The sequence below is a fragment of the Hyperolius riggenbachi genome, chromosome 5 (genome assembly GCF_040937935.1).
Source record: "Hyperolius riggenbachi isolate aHypRig1 chromosome 5, aHypRig1.pri, whole genome shotgun sequence".
Taxonomy (NCBI): domain Eukaryota; kingdom Metazoa; phylum Chordata; class Amphibia; order Anura; family Hyperoliidae; genus Hyperolius; species Hyperolius riggenbachi.
Genome location: NC_090650.1, coordinates 24,256,493 through 24,276,267, shown reverse-complemented (window position 1 = coordinate 24,276,267; position 19,775 = coordinate 24,256,493). Strand labels below are relative to the sequence as shown.

General features: G+C 46.7%; 1 protein-coding gene across 4 annotated transcripts in view; it reads right to left on the bottom strand.

Annotated features, from left to right (window-relative positions):
- The window catches only part of MYL3 (myosin light chain 3), a 225,625-nt gene that overhangs the window by 82,812 nt on the left and 123,038 nt on the right, over positions 1 to 19,775 (bottom strand). The window contains exon 1 of one of the 4 annotated variants that reach the window (XM_068235184.1): positions 989 to 1,116. The exons of the other annotated variants lie outside the window; for them this stretch is intronic. Coding sequence (XP_068091285.1) covers positions 989 to 1,096 — 108 coding nt within the window. The 5' untranslated portion in view covers positions 1,097 to 1,116. Of the gene's footprint in view, positions 1 to 988; positions 1,117 to 19,775 lie in introns of those variants that run through there. 4 annotated transcript variants of the gene reach the window in all.

Sequence of the window (19,775 nt, the reverse complement as noted above, 5' to 3'; positions counted from 1 at the left end):
GTTATTCTAAACTGAAGATGAAAAATTATCTCCTAGGAGAAAACTCAGGAGAAAAAGTGAATTGCATGTGGGCCCTTATCTGTGTATCTCTTGAACCATCTCTCCTTATAAACTTAAAGTGAAAAATGAAGGGCCCATATGCAATTCACTTTTTCACCTGAATTTCTCACAGGTGATATTTTCACATTTTGCCATAAAATGTCTTTTAAACCACCAGCAAGCAAGAAAACACTAAAAATAAATTTAACCACTTCAGGATTCTGCGTACGCATAAGTACGCCCCTGAATCCTGAAGTGGTTTCCATGGAAACGGCCGCTCGTACGGGTAAATGTAAACACACGGGGAAGATCTTCCCCGCTGTTTACATATATACGGCGCTGCTGCGCAGCTGCGCCGTAGAGGAGATCGGCGATCCCCGGCTTCTGATTGGCCAGGGATCGCCGGCATCTGATAGGCTGAAGCCTATCTGAGGCTGCGCAGGACGGAAATCTGTCCTGCGCCGCTCACAGGGGGAGGGAGAGGGAGGGAAGGAGGCCAGGAAGCGCTGCGGAGGGGGGATTTGAAGAGCCCCCCCCGCAATCGCAAACAGCCGGCGGCGATCAGACCCCCCCAGCAGGACATCCCCCTTGTGGGGAAAAAAGGGGGGGAAGTCTGATCGCCCTGGCTGCTATCTGATCTGTGCTGCGGGCTGAAGAGCCCCCGCAGCACAGATCAGCAAAACCACCCGAAACCCGGAAGTGGTTGATATAACGTTTTCACCAACGTTTGGGTACTCTTTTATCTGTAAAATGATGAAAATTATCACCTAGGAGATAACTCAGGTGAAAAAGTTAATTGCATATGGGCCAAGGTGAGATAACTCAAGGGAAAAGCTTTGCAAATTAATCCTAATGCTGGGTAGACACGGGCCCATATGTAATTAACTTTTTCACCTGAGTTATCTTCCAGGAGTTTCTGCTGGATATGATGAACTTTCAGGAAACTTACCATGACTGAAGTGGGGTCGAAAGGCGGCTCCTTAGGGGGCTCTGGTGCGGCTGGTTTTGGGGGAGGTGGGGGCTCCTCTTTCTTGGGGTCCGGCTTCTTAGGGGGCATCGTGGGCAGAAGGTGACACAGGACGGTGGCACGGATTGATCTGGTCAGTCTGGCCTTTGTATGCTCAGCCCTTAAATGCCGTCCGCAGCATCCCTCCCCTGTCCCTACAGCTGCACACAATGCAGGCAGAGCTATATAAGGAGAAGGCATTCACTGGCTATTTTCGAGCAGGTGGACATTGCATTGCCATGAAACAACAGACAGGAGGCAGCTTGTGGTACCCTATAGAGGGGGGGGCTCTCCATGCATGTATACTGATCTCAGCTGCTGCAGCCTCCAGGGGATGATGTATGCAGAGATACAGAAACTGTCCTGTAGATGAGAAAGCTGAGGCCCTGTTAACAGTGCTCAGTTGCGTTGCAGAATAATTCAGCATGTCAACTTACTGCCCGTAAAAATTCTATGGGCCTGTTCACAGCACTGCGCTGTAACAGATCACGTTAATTCAACTCACTGCATGCATCTCACTGATGCATACGTAACAGTTTCACAGCACCAGAACTTTGTTTTTCTTACCCAAGCCTCATTTTTAGCTGCACAGAGGAAAACTGCCAAGGAAATTTTCCCCTGATGCTGTGCAAAGCATGATGGGATTTCTGATGATGTTGTTCTCGTTCTGCTGTTTTGGTGCAATTTTTTTTTAAATTTTGAATTTGAAATGTGAAGCCTAGCGTGTGCGCAGCTGGGACGGATGATCAGGACACAGGACAGTTGGAACTGTGTCTCATGCTCCCTGTCACCTCCTTTCAACCACAAAGATGGCTGCCCTCATGAAATCAGAAACATTTATATTAAAGTCTATGTCCTGCCTCCACTGCAGTTCACAGTCATTATAACGCGTGCATTATGTAACTGACCACTAGGGATTGCTTGTTCGGATTACGCATTTCTGATCGGAAATTGCATTTCCGCATCGGGATACGGAAATCGGTAATACAAGCGTAGTAGGCGGATTTTCCCTGAAATTTCAGCGGAAATTTCCACTGACTTTAACTGCGATTTTCTCAAAAACTATAAGGTCTTTTTTTTTAAAAAAATTGCCCTTGTTCACACTCTTCTGTTTAACAAACCTTGCAAATTTGGTGTTTCCAGCACCTACGGGGCCTTTGTTATTAACCGCTCGGTGGGTTTTGACTGTAATGTAAAATGCGGAAAATCCACATTATCCGATATAAGGTAATTTTATCAGAAGACTCCGAATGAATAAACCAATCAAAGAATGGGGATTTAGGCGGAAATTTCAGCATTCTGTGATTGGCTTATTCATTTTGAGTCTTGTGATTTTTTACCGCATATCGGATAATGCGAATTTTCTGCATTTTTAACGGTACAGTCAAAAGCCACCGACTTTAGCGGTTAATAGCAAAAGCCCCCATAGGTGGCGACCAACCCAATTTGCAAGTTATGTTAAACAGAAGAGTGGGATCAAAAGGAAAACAAATATTTTCAAAAAGTCATTGTAGTTGTTAAGAAAATCAATGTCGAAGTCAGTGGAAGTTTCAGGGAAAAGCGAAAATCTGCATCAGAATGCGGAAATCGGTAGCGGAAAGCGGAATCGGTAGCGGTAATCGGCAATGGCGGATTCTCCATGGAAACGGATATTGGCATTTTCAACCATCCCTACTGACCACTGTGAACCTACCTTTAGAGTAATATAATAAGAGGAAGAACTTTGTGTCTATAATGATCTCCTCTACATTTGCATGCTTAAAAAAATGAACTTTAACCACGGAGTGAACTTCATCCTACTGCGTAGCTGATACCCCCTTTCCCACGAGAAATCTTTTCCTTGTCTCGGACAGATCATCAGGGGGGTTTGTATGGCTGATATTGTGGTGAAACCCCTCCCACAGTGTGATGTCATGACCGTGGTCCTGACAGTTTGCTGTCTGTGAGGCAGGGAACACACTTGTCTTTCAGTTTTCTGCGCGCAATTCCCTGCATAATTTTTCTGAACAATGACACATTCATTGAAGTATGCCAGAGCTAAAATTTATGAACTATTGACCCTTTTTATTTCTTTCCTGCTCTCAGAAGCCATTTTCTGCTAGGAAAGTGTTTTATAGTTGAGATTTCTTATCAGTGAGGGTGACACTGTAGTCACTTCCTGTCTGAGTCAGGACTGAGTCAGCCACTTACATACCTGATATTTAACTCTTTCAGGCAGAGAAAGAAGAAAAGGAACACAGGATAGTTATTTGTGTGTTAGGCACTGTATATACATACTGTCTATCTCATCATGTCACGTGTCACTTCGTGTATCCTTTAAGGCTGAAGTCCTCATTGAGGCAGTTTGGTGACTGCATCCCCAAGCTTTTCCATGCACCAGGTCTCCTGTCTCAACGGGGCATTTCTAAGATCCCTACCTCCTGAATCTGAACTATCTCAAGGACTTTCCTTCTCAACTGACTCAACCAAGTGTCTCACTAATGGATATTCATTTTTTTTCTTTCTCATTTTTATCAGTTTAGGATGCTACTGCCTGGATGTTTTAAGATGTTACTTTTATGTTAGTTGAGTCTGGTCTTAATTTCCCTCCTGGTCTGCCCGACAGTCGAAGCCACAGGAGTACCTTATCGAATAAATACCCCCCTTGGAGTCACACGTGGCAAAGCCCCTCAATGGGAAGGGAGTCCCTGACCTGGGGGTGATGTACATTTGGCCCTTTACTACTGTTTCCATATTGGCAACTGAGACCTGAAACTTCGCCCTTCTTAGGGAGGCTGAATTTCCCCATACAGCTGCTATTTCAATGGGCGTCTATAGCTGTGCCTAAACTTCCGCCGATCGTTGGCGCCCAAGTTTCCTGTTTCTGGATGGTGTGCGGTCAGGGAAAGGCATACTATTGCACCACGAGGGGGGGGGGGGGGTAGAGTAGAGAGGCGTTTGAAGGGGGGCACATTCGGCAGAGTTTTGCAGGAGGGGGTCGTCTACTCCAAGTTTTTCCCATGCTTCCCAACTTGCTTTTAGCACAGTCCTTTCGTTGAATGAAGAGACGCTTCCTTGTTTGCCACCAACAATGCTTATATGTATGGATTGAGGTGGATAATGCTGCAAGGTGATGTGGCTGGCTCAGGTCAGTGCAGAGGCAAAAGACACAAGTCCTGGCCCGGGTCCCAGGCTCCATAACTAATAGCCTTGCCACATTAGGCTGCCGCCTTATCCTGCTGTTTCTATAAATATAGGCGGGAACCATGCCAGAACATCAGGTGAGCCCAATCGGGAAGGACGCCGGGGACAGCATCTCTTCAATCACCGCAGCGCAGCAAGCATGTGAATAGATTCTTGTAGCAAGATGAAAGGGAACTTGTATCAACAAAGAACAAGCGACCGGATCACGCAGGGGGCGTCACGGAGGAACATGGAAAACTTCGGCCAACTGGAAGAAACAAAATATCCTGGGTGATTTATGGATTGAACTTTAACCCTTGATGTAAATAGGTAAGGGCTCCGCTGATAGCAGGGGTGTAACTAGAGTGGAGCAGCCCCTGTGATCACATGGGGCCCTGGAGCTGTTTTAGGGCCCCTACTAGTAACCTTCCCTTACTCCGATACAGGGGATCTATACTCCAGATCAGGTGTTTTGTGGCTACACTTGTTATATGACCCTTGTGAGATGGGCCCAAAGACCATGAAGGGAACCAAGGGGAGGCAACGGAAGGGGGTTATCCAAGCTGTACGCTGACTGCTTTACATTGTATCAGTGTCATATCTTCAGTGCTGTCCCATTAAAAGATGTAGTACAACAATATTTACAAAGATGGAAGAGATGTACTGCTGTGCTCCCCCCATACTGTGCTGTGCATAGGGGGAGTACAGCGGAGGATGGGGGACACAGGACCAATGCTCCACTGCTCCCCCCTGTGGAAGCAGGGTGGTTATGGACTGGGTTTGTGACTGCTGCAGTTTACATGTTTGGCAGTTTTATCTGCCTGAGTGTGCTGGCTCTCTGCCCGCCCCTTGCTTCCTAACGCCCTAGGCCCTGGCCTTTATTTATTATTATTATTATTTATTGTATTTATAAAGCGCCAACATATTAGGCAGCGCTGGACAATAAATATATACAATGATACAAGGATGACATACATAGGGTTATACACATAGAACAAAGTTATACATGCAAATTGCACAAAATACATGATCATGCGATATGGGCTGGTTAGGTAGGCCCAGTAATACAAGTACAGGCTGTCATAGGACAGCAGCACATGATCCTGTAGATTACACTAGGGAGTGGAGGACCCTGCCAGAGGCTTACAATCTAAAGGGTGGGGTGGAAACACTAGGTGGGGCTGTTAAATATTCCTTAGAGAGTTACTGTGCGGTAGGAGGTGGGTAGGCCATCATAAAGAGGTGGGTTTTGAGGGCTTGCTTGAATGTGTTGAAAGAGGGAGCAAGTCTGATGGGTGGTGGAAGGGCATTCCAGAGGGTGGAGGCAGCTCTTGAGAAATCCTGCATGGGAGTGTGAAATGCGTGGGGTGGTGAGGCGAAGGTCGTTGGAGGAACGGAGGGGGCGACCTGGTGTATACCTGTGAACAAGCTCCGAGATGTAGGTAGAGCAGGTTTTGTGCACAGATTTTTATGCCAGGCATAGAATCTTGAAAGTTATCCTGAAACGGATAGGGAGCCAGTGCAGGGATTCACAAAGGGGAGATGTGGATGCAGAGCGGTGTGAAGAATAGATGAGTCTTGCAGCCGCGTTCATCACTGATTGAAGGGGGGCAGTGCGTTTCAGGCCTTTGTGATCTTGCCTCAAATCCAGCCATGTGTACTCCCTTTTGTGAGATACTGTAAATATTTTTTTCCTAACTAACAAGATAAACATTCATATTTCCTGACAAGGTTCTGAAACGACCTTCCGTTTTCTGTGACTTCTGCTTCTGTACTGCAATCAGTGATGATTTACAAGTCATAGAAGGCTGAGGCTGGGAAGATTGTCAGTTTGGTTCCTGTTTTATGGCTGTATGGTTTAAGATATGTCGTGCCGTAAGTCATGTCTATAACGGGAGGACGTATATTTCATTGCTGGAGCAGAGCTGGAAATATTCCAGTGCCAAGTCTTCCGTCTTATGAGTTTAACTTTTAAGTCTTTGACTTTTATATTTCAACTTTGGTAGGAAAAGAGAGAGAATGAGAGACAGAGGTCCATATGCAATTCACTTTTTCTTCTTAGTTTTCTAAGATCATTTTTCATCTTCTGTTTTAAATAACTTTTCAGCACTTTTCAACAGAAAAACTACCAAAAAACGAATGTCAAAAATTAGTATTTTCTTGCATGCTGGTCAAAACACCTGATCTGAAGTACAGTCCCCTGTGTCACAGGATGGGAAGGTTTGTAGTTGGGGCCCCGCACAGCTCTGGGGCCCCTGATCACAGGTGCTGCTCCCCTCAAGTTACACCCCTGCTGTTACAGGAGAAAAAGTATAATAGGCCCCAAGTACCTGCCTAGGTTGCCCGGTGGATGATCCTGCTCTGGCAATGGGCAATCTTTCGGAGGGTCAGAGCTGATCAGCGGAGTACAGCGAGAGGACATTGAGCAATCTGTAAGGCTTCATACAGTAAGGCTGAAGGAAGCCCCAGGTAAGTATATTAGAACTTATTTTGCCGTGACAGGTTGACTTTAAAGTCTAAACCACTGGCAACAAAAGTGAGTACACCCAGAAGTAGGAGTGACAAATATTCAGCCTATCAATGCTTGTCAATATTCTACAGGCAGGTCCCAGTATTACAGGAATAGATTAGGTATTGTATATGAAAAACAGAGGCGCCAAAAGAGTAAAACTGAACTAAAATGGTTAAAAATTGCTTGGAAGGTAGCGGTGGACTTACCTCCTTAAAGCAGACACATCAACTGTCAATTTCGAAATGACATACAGAACATTTATTAGATGCTCCACAAAGTGTTGCAACGCGTTTCACAGGTATACTCCTGCTTCATCAGGCAACAAAAAAAGGAAAGCATATAACAGGAAATGGTCAGCGATGCACCAGGTGCCTCTGTTTATTATATACAATATTTGTGTCCACCCCCAGTGGAGGGGTGATATACCCCCTTTCTTCCTATCTACAGAGAGCGACTTCTTAACCCTGAGTGGGGACAGGTCTAATCTCCTCACCTGCCTATACAGTGGTTGTGTAGGAGGTAACTCTGGTTTGTGAGTATCCTCTTTTCGTATTCTGTTAACATACATCAATTACCAGTACATACTACACTCTATTGGGCTCTCGGTGTTTCCCCTCCCCTAGGAACAGATTAGGGAACCTTTAAGGGCCCGTTTCCACTATCGCGAATCCGCATGCGGGCAACGCATGCGGATTCGCACAGTCAGTACAAGTGGATGGGACTGTTTCCACTTGTGCGTTTCCCCGCACGTTTTTCTGTGCAGAAAAAATCTGCAGGGTAGGGGCCTCAGAATTCGCCTGCGTGTGGAATGCAGGCGAATCGCACGCAATGTATTTAATAGGGAAATCGCATGCGTTTTCCCCATGCGTTTTTTGCCGCGATTTCGCATAGGTACCCATGTTAATTCACACAGGTAGTGACATGGTTAAAATCGCATACAGCCTTACCCATGCGAAATCGCATGCGAAATCGCGGCAAAAAACGCATGCGGAATCGCACCCGCATGCGATTTGCCTGCGGTGATTCGCCGGCGATTTCGTAACGCTATAGTGGAAACGGGCCCTCAAGAAAACCTGAACTGAAAATTAAAAGTCAAAATAAACAAACACAAGTCATACTTACCTTCCCTGTAGTCTACTCATCAATTTCTTTCTCCTCTCCCGCATCCTGTTTATCCACTGTGATTGACAGAATTCTCCGTCCTCCATTTTGAAAATGCCCATTACCCATAACAGCTTTCTGGTCAGCACACTGTTAAACTGTAACATCGCCCACTTTAGCAATAGGGAAACAGACATTTCCGGGCACATCAGTTGTCCACTAAGCTCTAACTGACAGTAACTGATATATAACTGACAGCAACTGATATATAACTGACAGCAACTGATATATTTCAGTTCTGACAAAATATTGTCAGAACTGGAAGGGATCATTGTCAGAAGAAAATGGTGAGCTTCTGAGAGGAACTGATGGCAAGGTAACTATGTAATGTTCATTTGAAGTTACCTCGTGTGTTTATTTTAAATAATTTTACTCAGTACAGGGTCCCTTTAACATAGCTCCCAACTGTCCCTCGTTTGGAGGGACAGTCCCTCTTTCGGGACTACTCTTTCCTCCTCGTTTGTCCCTGTTTCAGAACTTTGTCCCTCTTTCTATGTAAATATATGTATTTCTCTTCTGAAAAACGTATTTAAATTTCCATCTTTTAATTCTATATATTTCTTATTTTAAAATGTTAATATAAAGGAAAATGAACCAGGACAGAAAGGACCGGTGTGGTTTGAATTATAAAATAACATATTTTTCCTATGAAATCTATATGGTGTGCGCGACTAGGGGAGTGCCAGGGGCGTGGTCAGGGGTGTGGCATGAGCGTGGCTTAAAGAGACTCTGTAACAAATGTTTCAGCCTTAGTTCTTCTATCCTATAAGTTCCTATGCCTGTTCTAATCTGCTCTGGCTTACTGCAGTCTTTCCTAACTGCACTGTCTCTGTAATAAATCAATGTATCTTTCCTCTGTCCTGTTTGTCGGGCTAAGGCTTGATTGTGTGAAATGTGCAGGGCTGCTTGTGATTGGTAGAAGCGATACACACCCTCTGCAGGCCCCCTGCACACTCTGAATGACTCACACACTATGCTTAGCTGAGCCTATTAGAAGCTGGTTAGTTTGTTTGTAAACACTGCCTAAAACTGTTAATTACAAGCCAGGATTGCAGCAGAGAGTGGCAGAAACAGCACAGAGGAGCACAGGAGAAAATAATGAATAGAATGGTATGCTTTTTATTGTAAGAATATTAGAGTACAGATTCTCTTTAAGTGTCCCTCTTTCTCATCTCAAAAGTTGGGCTGCATGCCTTTAATGACACATAGTGGATCATACTAAATATTACAGGCTACCCCCAGTTTTATGTTAGTTGTCCTAGTTTTAGCGGCAACAACACTTCTTAGCTCTGTATATAACTGCAGGATATCAGTAGGTAGCCCCGCCCTCCTGCCTAGGCAGTGATGTTATTTGCACTTTTTATCCAGAGCACTCTGGGAGTTCAAATGATTTTTCCTTGCCAGCAGTAAAGATGGCAGCACCTGTGATAAATTCAGGAATGCAAATCAGGGTGAGGTGAGATGTTAAAATGGGCAAAAACTGCAACAGACATTACAACAGTGTGGAAGGAAACTTAGAGGAAGGAGCAGAGTCCTCCAGCAGCACAGAGTATATCAGGGGAGGAGAGTTAGATAGAGGAAGGAGCAGAGTCCTCCAGGAGCACAGAGTATATCAGGGGAGGAGAGTTAGAGGAAGGAGCAGAGTCCTCCAGCAGCACAGAGTAGATCAGGAGAGGAGAGATAGAGGAAGGAGCACAGAGTCCTCCAGCAGCACAGAGTATATCAGGAGAGGAGGGTTAGATAGAAGAAGGAGCATAGCCCTCCAGCAGCACAGAGTATATCAGGAGAGGAGGGTTAGATAGAGGAAGGAGCAGAGTACTCCAGCAGCACAGAGTATATCAGGAGAGGAGGGTTAGATAGAGGGAGGAGCAGAGTCCTCCAGCAGCACAGAGTATATCAGGAGATGAGGGTTAGATAGAAGAAGGTGCAGAGCCCTCCAGCAGCACAGAGTATATCAGGAGAGGAGAGTTAGATAGAGGAAGGAGCAGAGTCCTCCAGCAGCACAGAGTATATCAGGAGAGGAGAGTTAGATAGAGGAAGGAGCAGAGTCCTCCAGCAGCACAGAGTATATCAGGAGAGGAGAGTTAGATGAAGGAGCTCAGTCCTTCAGCAGCACAGAGTATATCAGGAGAGGAGGGTTAGATAGAGGGAGGAGCCTTGTCCTTCAGCAGCACAGAGTATATCAGGAGAGGAGGGTTAGATAGAGGGAGGAGCAGAGTCCTCCAGCAGCACAGAGTATATCAGGAGAGGAGAGTTACTGGAAGGAGCAGAGTCCTCCAGCAGCACAGAGTATATCAGGAGAAGAGAGTTAGATAGAGGAAGGAGCAGAGTCCTCCAGCAGTACAGAGTATATCAGGAGAGGAGGGTTAGATAGAGGGAGGAGCAGAGTCCTCCAGCAGCACAGAGTATATCAGGAGAGGAGAGTTACTGGAAGGAGCAGAGTCCTCCAGCAGCACAGAGTATATCAGGAGAAGAGAGTTAGATAGAGGAAGGTGCAGAGTCCTCCAGCAGCACAGAGTATATCAGGAGAGGGGAGTCACTAGAAGGAGCAGAGTCCTCCAGCAGCACAGAGTATATCAGGAGAGGGGAGTTAGAGGAAGGAGCAGAGTCCTCCAGCAGCACAGAGTATATCAGGAGAGGAGAGTTACTGGAAGGAGCAGAGTCCTCCAGCAGCACAGAGTATATCAGGAGAAGAGAGTTAGATAGAGGAAGGAGCAGAGTCCTCCAGCAGCACAGAGTATATCAGGAGAGGAGAGTTAGATAGAGGAAGGAGCAGAGTCCTCCAGCAGCACAGAGTATATCAGGAGAAGAGAGTTAGATAGAGGAAGGTGCAGAGTCCTCCAGCAGCACAGAGTATATCAAGACAGGAGCGTTAGAGGGAGGAGCAGAGTCCTCCAGCAGCACATAGTATATCGGAGAGGAGAGTTAGATAGAGGAAGGAGCAGAGCCCTCCAGCAGCACAGAGTATATCAGGAGAGGGGAGTTACTAGAAGGAGCAGAGCCCTCCAGCAGCACAGAGTATATCAGGAGAGGAGGGTTAGTTAGAGGAAGGAGCAGAGTCCTCCAGCAGCACAGAGTAGATCAGAAGAGGGGAGTTACTAGAAGGAGCAGAGTCCTCCAGCAGCACAGAGTATATCAGGAGAGGAGAGTTAGAGGAAAGAGCAGAGTCCTCCAGCAGCACAGAGTATATCAGGAGAGGAGAGTTAGATAGAGGAAGGAGCAGAGTCCTCCAGCAGCACAGAGTATATCAGGAGAGGAGAGTTAGATAGAGGAAGGAGCAGAGTCCTCCAGCAGCACAGAGTATATCAGGAGAGGAGAGTTAGATAGAGGAAGGAGCGGAGTCCCCAAGCAGCACAGAGTATATCAGGAGAGGAGAGTTAGAGGTAGGAGCACAGTCCTCCAGCAGCACAGAGTATATCAGGAGAGGAGAGTTAGAGGAAGGAGCAGAGTCATCCAGCAGCACAGATTATATCAGGAGAGGAGAGTTAGAGGAAGGAGCAGAGCCCTCCAGCAGCACAGAGTATATCAGGAGAGGAGAGTTAGAGGAAGGAGCGGAGTCCCCAAGCAGCACAGAGTATATCAGGAGAGGAGAGTTAGAGGAAGGAGCAGAGTCCTCCAGCAGCACAGAGTATATCAGGAGAGAAGAGCTAGATAGAGGAAGGAGCCTTGTCCTTCAGCAGCACAGAGTATATCAGGAGAGGAGAGTTAGAGGAAGGAGCAGAGTCCTCCAGCAGCACAGAGTATATCAGGAGAGGGGAGTTACTAGAAGGAGCAGAGTCCTCCAGCAGCACAGAGCATATCAGGAGAGGAGGGTTAGATAGAGGAAAGAGCAGAGTCCTCCAGCAACACAAAGTATATCAGGAGAGGAGGGTTACTGGAAGGAGCAGAGTCCTGCAGCAGCACAGAGTATATCAGGAGAGGAGGGTTACTGGAAGGAGCAGAGTCCTCCAGCAGCACAGAGTATATCAGGAGAGGAGGGTTAGATAGAGGAAGGAGCAGAGTCCTCCAGAGAGCAGAGTCCTCCACAGAGTATATAAGGAGAGGAGGGTTAGATGAATGAGCAGAGTCCTCCAGCAGCACAGAGTATATCAGGAGAAGAGAGTTAGATAGAGGAAGGAGCAGAGTCCTCCAGCAGCACAGAGTATATCAGGAGAGGAGGGTTAGATAGAGGAAGGAGCAGAGCCCTCCAGCAGCACAGAGTATATCAGGAGAGGAGAGTTAGAGGAAGGAGCAGAGTCCTCCAGCAGCACAGAGTATATCAGGAGAGGGGAGTCACTAGAAGGAGCAGAGTCCTCCAGCAGCACAGAGTATATCAGGAGGGGCGAGTTAGAGGAAGGAGAAGAGTTCTCCAGCAGCACAGAGTATATCAGGAGGGGAGAGTTAGATAGAGGGGGGAGCAGAGTCCTCCAGCAGCACAGAGTACATCAGGAGAGGAGAGTTATATAGAGGAAGGAGCAGAGTCCTCCAGAAGCATAGAGTATATCAGGAGAGGAGATGTAGAGGAAGGAGCAGAGTCCTCCAGCAGCACAGAGTATATCAGGAGAAGAGAGCTAGACAGAGGAAGGAACAGAGTCCTCCAGCAGCACAGAGTGTATCAGGAGTGTTAGATAGAGGAAGGACCCCTCCCATGGGTGTACCTAGAAATCCCCGGGCCCCCCTGCAAAAAAATGCTTGAAGCTTTTGAAGAATGGAAGAGCTCCGGCGAGAAGGAGGTAATGTATTCAGCCTGCCGCCGCCGCCGCCGCTGCTGCTGCTGCCCGCTGCCACCAATGATTGCAGGAGGGGAGCGCTGAGAGGAGAGCCCGAGGTGAGGGGGGGTGAATTTCCCCCCTCCCCACCGATCTGCCACACTTTCCTCTTATGCTGCGACCCCTCCTGACCCCCAAAAGTCCCTGAGCGGGCCCCCCCCCACCCCCCGCGACGGCAGGGTTCGCTTTCCCTATTGTTACGCCAGTGACTCCTCCAGTTGCACAGAATGTTTAGGAAGAAATTTGAATTTATTTTTCCTCTATAACACTTTATCTTTAAAACTGAAGATTTTTTTTTTCTTAAATAGATCTCTGCATACACACACTCTATACATTGCATTGAATCCATGCTGCGCTGTGGTCTCACATCGTAGACCGGGGATCTGAGCCATGTAATCAGAGAGCTGCCTTTCAGCGATGTTATCCTCATTGCATAATGTGAGTAATTGCCCCCTTATTAGCACCTCGGCACGAGTCGCGCAGTTGTCGCGGGTGGAATGCGCCTGTGGAATATCGGGGTTGCGCTGCCGGCTCCCATGTGCCCAGTTTGGACGGCGTCCATCATCAGGAAGGTAAAACGCTTTCTATTTGCGGGCCTCATATGATTGAAGTGACATTCCCGGCTAATATACGGCACATCGCCCGGGAATTCATGTGTGACCTCTGCGCTCAGTCACACTGCAGTGAGTGGCAGATAATGAGAGCTTAGGTTTCATTGCATCCTCCAGTCAGTCACGGCTTGTTTAACACTGTGACATGACAGAACAACCAAACTACATGTAAGACAAAAGATGGGATCTGCTACTGAAATTACAGAGCCCCTCGGCAGAGCAAAAGACCCTTCAATTCCCAACAACTCGTATTCCCAAACAAGGCCTAAATAGCTCTATAGAACAATATGATGGCGTATAAAACAGTATAGATATCCAGATGTGCCTTCAATATTAGGTATCACCAGTGGCGGGAGACTCCAGGATTTTCTTTGGGGGGTGCTATGCAGGTGCTGGACCAACTTCTGGGGTAGCTGTTAGACAAAAAATGGGCGTGGCCATAACCTGCGGCGCATGGCCATGACCGGATGAGGGCGGAGCTAACTGTAATTTAAAGTGAACCCGAGTTGAGAGTGATATGGAGGCTGCCATATTTATTTCCTTTTAAACAATACTAGTTGCCTGGCAGCCCTGCTGATCTATTGGCTGCAGTAGTGAACTGAATTACACCAGAAACAAGCATGCAGCTAATCTTGTCAGTTCTGACAATATTGTCAGAAACCCCTGACCTGCTGCATGCTTGTTCAGGGTCTATGGTTGAAAGTATTAGAAGCAGAGGACCAGCAGGACAGCCAGGCAGCTGGTATTGCTTAAAAAGAGATAAATATGGCAGCCTCAATATTATTCTCACCTCAGGTTCCCTTTAAAAGTGCAACCCAAAGACAGTGGGCCCAAGTTTTGGTGACCCTTTACCCAGAAAATTCACATAATTGTATTTTTAGGTTTTCTCAAGAAAATACACGTAATGTGAGCAGATTTGCCCCGGAAAATACATTCAATCATGTCGGCAGCTTTGACTAAAAAACACGTTCAATCATGTCGGCAGATTTGACCAAAAAACACGTTCAATCACGTGGCAGATTTGACCAGAAAACACTTCAATCATGTGGCAGACCTGACCAGAAAACACTTCAGTCATGTGGCAGACTTGATCAGAAAACACTTCAATCATGTGGCATACTTGATCAGAAAACACTTCAATCATGTGGCAGACCTGACCAGAAAATATGTTCCATCATGTGGCAGACTTGCCCAGCAAATACACCTGCTAATACATAAAAAAAACATTTACTCACCTGGCCGCAGCAGACCTTCTGTCCTGGCCTTCATCCGGCATGCAGCTCCCACGATCCTCTGCCAGCCAGCCACTGAAACTCCAGCGCTGAGAGCAGGGCTATGGGAAAATGGCGCCGAAGCCCTGCACTGCAGACTCAAGTCTCCAGAGCAGGGCTTCGGACGCCATTTTACCGTAGCCCTGCTCTGCCGCTGCCGGAGCTGCGGGCTGCTGCTGCTGGTGAACTGACGCGGCATCTATTAGACGTCAAAAGTCAGTTCACGCTGCTTGGAGAATTTTAGAGGGTGCTTCAGCACCCCAAAGCACCCCCCTGGTGCCACCCCTCCCCAGTGTAGATAGCCAGATATGCCCCAGTATTGGGTATCCCCCCCTCCCCAGTATAGCTAGCCAGATGTGCCCTCAGTATAAGGGATTCCCCCCCTCCCCAGTATAGATAGCCAGATATGCCCCAGTATTGGGTATCCCCCTCCCCAGTATAGATAGCCAGATGTGCCCCCAGTATTGGGAATCTCCCCTCCCCAGTATAGATAGCCAGATGTGCCCCCAATATTAGGTATCCTAGGGGGCACGCGGGGGGAGGGGGGCATGGGCTGGTGTCTCCCCAGCCTCTGCCTTGGCCTTGGCCTGGCCCTGGGATCAGAGATGTGCATGGGGGATTTTCTAGGAGCCATTTGTAATTTTAAAAATACAGTACACAACTGTGACACTCTCTGGCAAAGTGACATTACTTGTCAAGTAAGAAATGACAGATTTATCATCTGTTTATTTACATAAATAGAGATTTGGAGCAGAGCCCATTCCATCTATGTAATTCCATTGTTGTGTTTTCATAGGTCACCTTGTACCACAGTGACCTCGCCCAGTTATCTGTTGTATAAAGGCATAAGCCGCCCCCTCCCCTGCCGAACTGATGTTTTCCCTTTGCCGGGCCGCTAATTGCTCAATGTACTTAAAGTAACAACTTTAATAAAGGTCTGGAGGCCGCGGAGGAGATCAACTAATCTCCGTAGTACAGAAATAACAGCATTTAATGTACTCCGCTTTGCTCTGCCCCAGTGCATGCTGGGAGTCTGTCTGACCTGAGGACCTAACCTGCCATCATTTGTGTTTATTTATACAACCACTGAATTTCAGCTGAACATAAATTATTGGTGTAATAATGGATGAGGCCGTTTATTCGCTAAAAAAAAAACATGCAGATTTATTTACAATGCCAAGACAGGCAAATGTGGGGCAGTATTATTTAGATATTTCTGTAAAAGGCTGAATGCTTTTGCAATTATAAATATACCTGGCACAACATACATAATTCTTGCTTTCATTAAGCACAGTGGCATAATGGTGGTTAGCACTCTCGCCTTGTCTGTGTGGGTTTCCTCTGGGCACCCCAGTTTCCTCCCACAACCCAAAAACATACAAGTAAGTTAATTGGCTTCCCTATAAATTGTCCCAAGACTACGATACATACACTACCCGATACATACAAAGACATATGACTATGGTAGGATTAGATTGTGAGTCCCTCTGAGGCACAGTTAAGCGACAAGACAATATGCTTTGTACAGCACTGCGGAAGATGTCAGCACTATTTAAATACTAAATAATAATAATAATATATTCAGAGATTATGAAAGAAACAAAACAATCATTAACCCTTTGCACTCAAACACTTACAACAGGCTTGAATTCTAGTAATAATAAAAACTAGAACCAGAAAGTTGTATTCAGTTGCACTAATGGAGGTTATTCGCTTTCAAAACAGATTGGGCTTGATTTACAAAAGAGTGCTAACTGTTAGCACGGACGTTTTCGCGTGCATTTAAACGTTTTCGCGTGCAAACACGAATTTTCACTCAAAATTATTATCGACAACTATTTCGCGCGAAGATTCGCGTTTGCATGCGGAAACATTTAAATGCGCGTGAAAAGTCACGATCGAGCGCAAACGCGAAAATTCGCGTGATAACGGCCGTGCTAACAGTTAACTCTCTTTTGTGAATCAAGCCCATTGAATTCAAAAGCATTCTATACCAAACCCTTTCACAGCATTGAGGTGTCTGCAGTTCGAAGGAGTCCCTACTCTACCCACACCAGTCAGCAAGCAAGCAAGCACTTCATGCTCTTCAACCTGGGATTCACCATGAGGTTTGTCAGGTTCTACCTTTAAAGGGAACACATGCATGCGCATAAATCAATCTAAGATCTTCAAGGAGTGACAAACTGCCCAACTCACACCATGATATAAATGGGTTGTGCTGGTATAGAAGCAGGAGCGCTACAGCCTACAGTCAGACCACAATAGCTGCAGAAATATACACACAAGCAAGGGAAGCTGTGTTCATCCTGTTGAGGGCCCAGGATTTAAAAGGACCCCGAGCAGAAACTTGAAAAGCAAATCTGAACTTACCTGGTGCTTCCTCCAGCCCCACCCCCCCTATAGCCCACAAGGTCCCTTGGCGTCCTCTGGGGCCCCTCCGTGATCCCGCTGGCAGCTCAGGTAGCCATGTGACTTAGGGCGAAGTCGTGTGCAACTGCAACTGCACATGCACGTCTCGTCCATGCACCCGTCATCGTCAGGGCCGGATTTGTACTCTTTACTGCCCAAGGCCACTTTCACCAGCTGCCCCCCTTCAGTATAGGTAGTGATATGACCCCTCCCCGCTTCCCTCAAGTATAGGTGGCCAGATGACGCCTCCCCCTTCCCTCTAGTATAGGTAGCCAGATGTCTCCCCCCCCCCCTTCCCTCCAGTATAGGTAGCCAGATGACCCCTCCCACTTCCCTCCAGCATAGGTAGCCTGATGACTCCACCCCACCTTCCCTATAGTATTGGTAGCCTAATGATCCCTCCCCCAGTATAAGTAGCCAGATGACCCCTCCCCCTTTCCCTCCAGTATAGGTAGCCAGATGACTCCCTTAATCCCCTCCTTCCCCCCCCCCCCTTCAGTACAGGTAGCCAGCTCACCTTCACACCACAGCAGACATCAGTGTCACTCATTTCTCCGCTACTCTCCAGTGCAGAAGCTTCCTCTTCCTTTCCGTCTCCAATGCTGCCCAAGTCCACAGCCGCCGGCCACAATGCAAATGTGCACATAGAGCAAGATGGCCGCTGCACAGGGGGCTAGCAGCAGCGGTCAGAAGCTTGCTTGATCTCCCTGCATTGCAGCATTTGCAAGCTTGCAAATGCTGCACCAGTGTAGCCTGCTGCTTTGGTGACCTTGCTCCTGTGGTGCCCTAGGCCATGTCCTAGGTGGCCTTGGCCTAAATCCGGCCCTGGTCATTGTAAGCGACCTGTGCATACGCAATTCATTCTTTTGAGAAGCGCGCATGCGCAAGGTGATTACGATGACGGGTGCGTGAACAAGTGGGTGCATGGACCATGGATTAGCCGGGCTTATGGAGCCGCCAGTCAAACCACAGAGGGGATGCAGAGGATGTTGAGGTACCTCGTGGGCTACAGGGGGCTGGAGGAACCCCCATGTAAGTTCAGAATCTGTTTTTTTGTCTCTGTTTGCGGTCCCTTTCTATGGTAAATTAACTCCAGAGGCTTACTCAACCCTTTTTGACCCAAGCTTTGGCTCAGGTTCACTTGAGGCCTGTTTTACATTTGTTTGTTTTTTTGCGCTGCAGTGCAATGCTCCTGCCGCTTCCCACTGAAACGCAAAAAACAACAATCATATAACCCTGCAGCAGAGTGCGCCAACAGGGTCATTTGCATAGGCCGGCCCACCACTCAGTGACGTACTTTCTGCCCAGAATGTTTCTCCCTCTGAAGAAGCAGGGGCATCTGACACCCCCACTGTCTGTTCCGCGGTGCATTACCCAACTGGAATTAAGGGCTTTTATGCTGTGAATATACCATGAGATTTTTTATCAGATAGATGCTTCGATAGATAATTTCGGACAGATTTTTTGATCGTTTTTCTGATCGATTTTTTTATAGAAGTGAATGAAAAACGATCAGAGAAACGATTGGAAAATCGGTTGGAAAATTGATCGGACAGTAAATCTGCTGAAAAATCTAATTGTGTATAACATTTTCGTAATTTCGTGTTTCCTTAATTACGGACGCAAATTTTGCCGCTACGACACGAATTCGTAATTTCGGAATTGCCATACAAGCCGTAATTCAGAATTCCGTAAGCAAAGTTTCGGTTTCGTAAGTTCTCATTTTCGGGACGAAAATTTGTGTTTAATGCGAAATTTCATAATTTCATATTTTATATAGAAACAAAATTATTTTAGTTACGAAAATGGATTTAATTTCATTTCTAATAGTAATTATGCACATTTAGGTAATGGATAAACTCAGGAAAGTCACTCATTAATTGCAATTACTGATCATGCAAAGGCCCCTGCACATGCTGTCGCTTTAAATGTATCAGGAGGTTCTATCGGCAGCCACTTCTAAGACAGGTGCTCTTTGCCATGGTGCACTTAGCGGTCATGTTGAGACACTTGGTTTTGGGCCTTGCAATATCTGATAATGCAAAGGTCCCTGCATGCGCTGTTGCTTTAAATGTATTAAGAGGCTATGGACTGGAACACAATTTCGAGAACGTACGAATTTCTGAAATTCGGACTTGTTTGTGTTACGTAAAAATCACAATTACAAAAAACAATCGTTATTATTTGCTAGAGAACAGAGGTGCAAGGTGATAAAAACTTTAAAGTTGCTAGGGAGGCATTGGTGGATTTACCTCCGGAAAGCAGACGCGAACAACTGTCTGAATCAAACAATTGCATTTATTAAGAGTACCCCAAGAAATGCAACGCGTTTTGCAGGCACAGCCCGCTTCATCAGGCAATAGAATAGGGGACCAAAAAAGTAGCTCAGTAAAAACACGAATAGCGCCTCTGAGGTCATTACGCTCATCACTAATTGTGTATTCCCAGCATTAATGAGCAGTGCCTTGCTGTCCTTCTCTCCTCTGCAAAATACAATAGTTCGCTAGAAATTGTACCATTAATAAGAACCTTCTGATTGATCATTTTTTTTAATAGATTCTTCATTGACGCTCATTCGCCCGGAACCTTTGCTTGCTATCGTAAATATCTGCTCTATGAAACAGACATTAGATGGCTTCACAAGCTGCTGCGAGTAAAGAAGGTCGAGGCCGCCATCACTTGATCTCTTTCTTACGCTGCCCTCTTCCCAGCAGGAGAGACACTACCGTACTGTCTGCAGTAAGGAAAGAGCGCAGGGGGTCATTCCCGGTCTGCCGATGCTGCGCTAACCATGCGCCAATCATCAGGGAGCCCTTTTATCTCTGCAGATGAAGCACCACCTGCAAACTCTGCCTT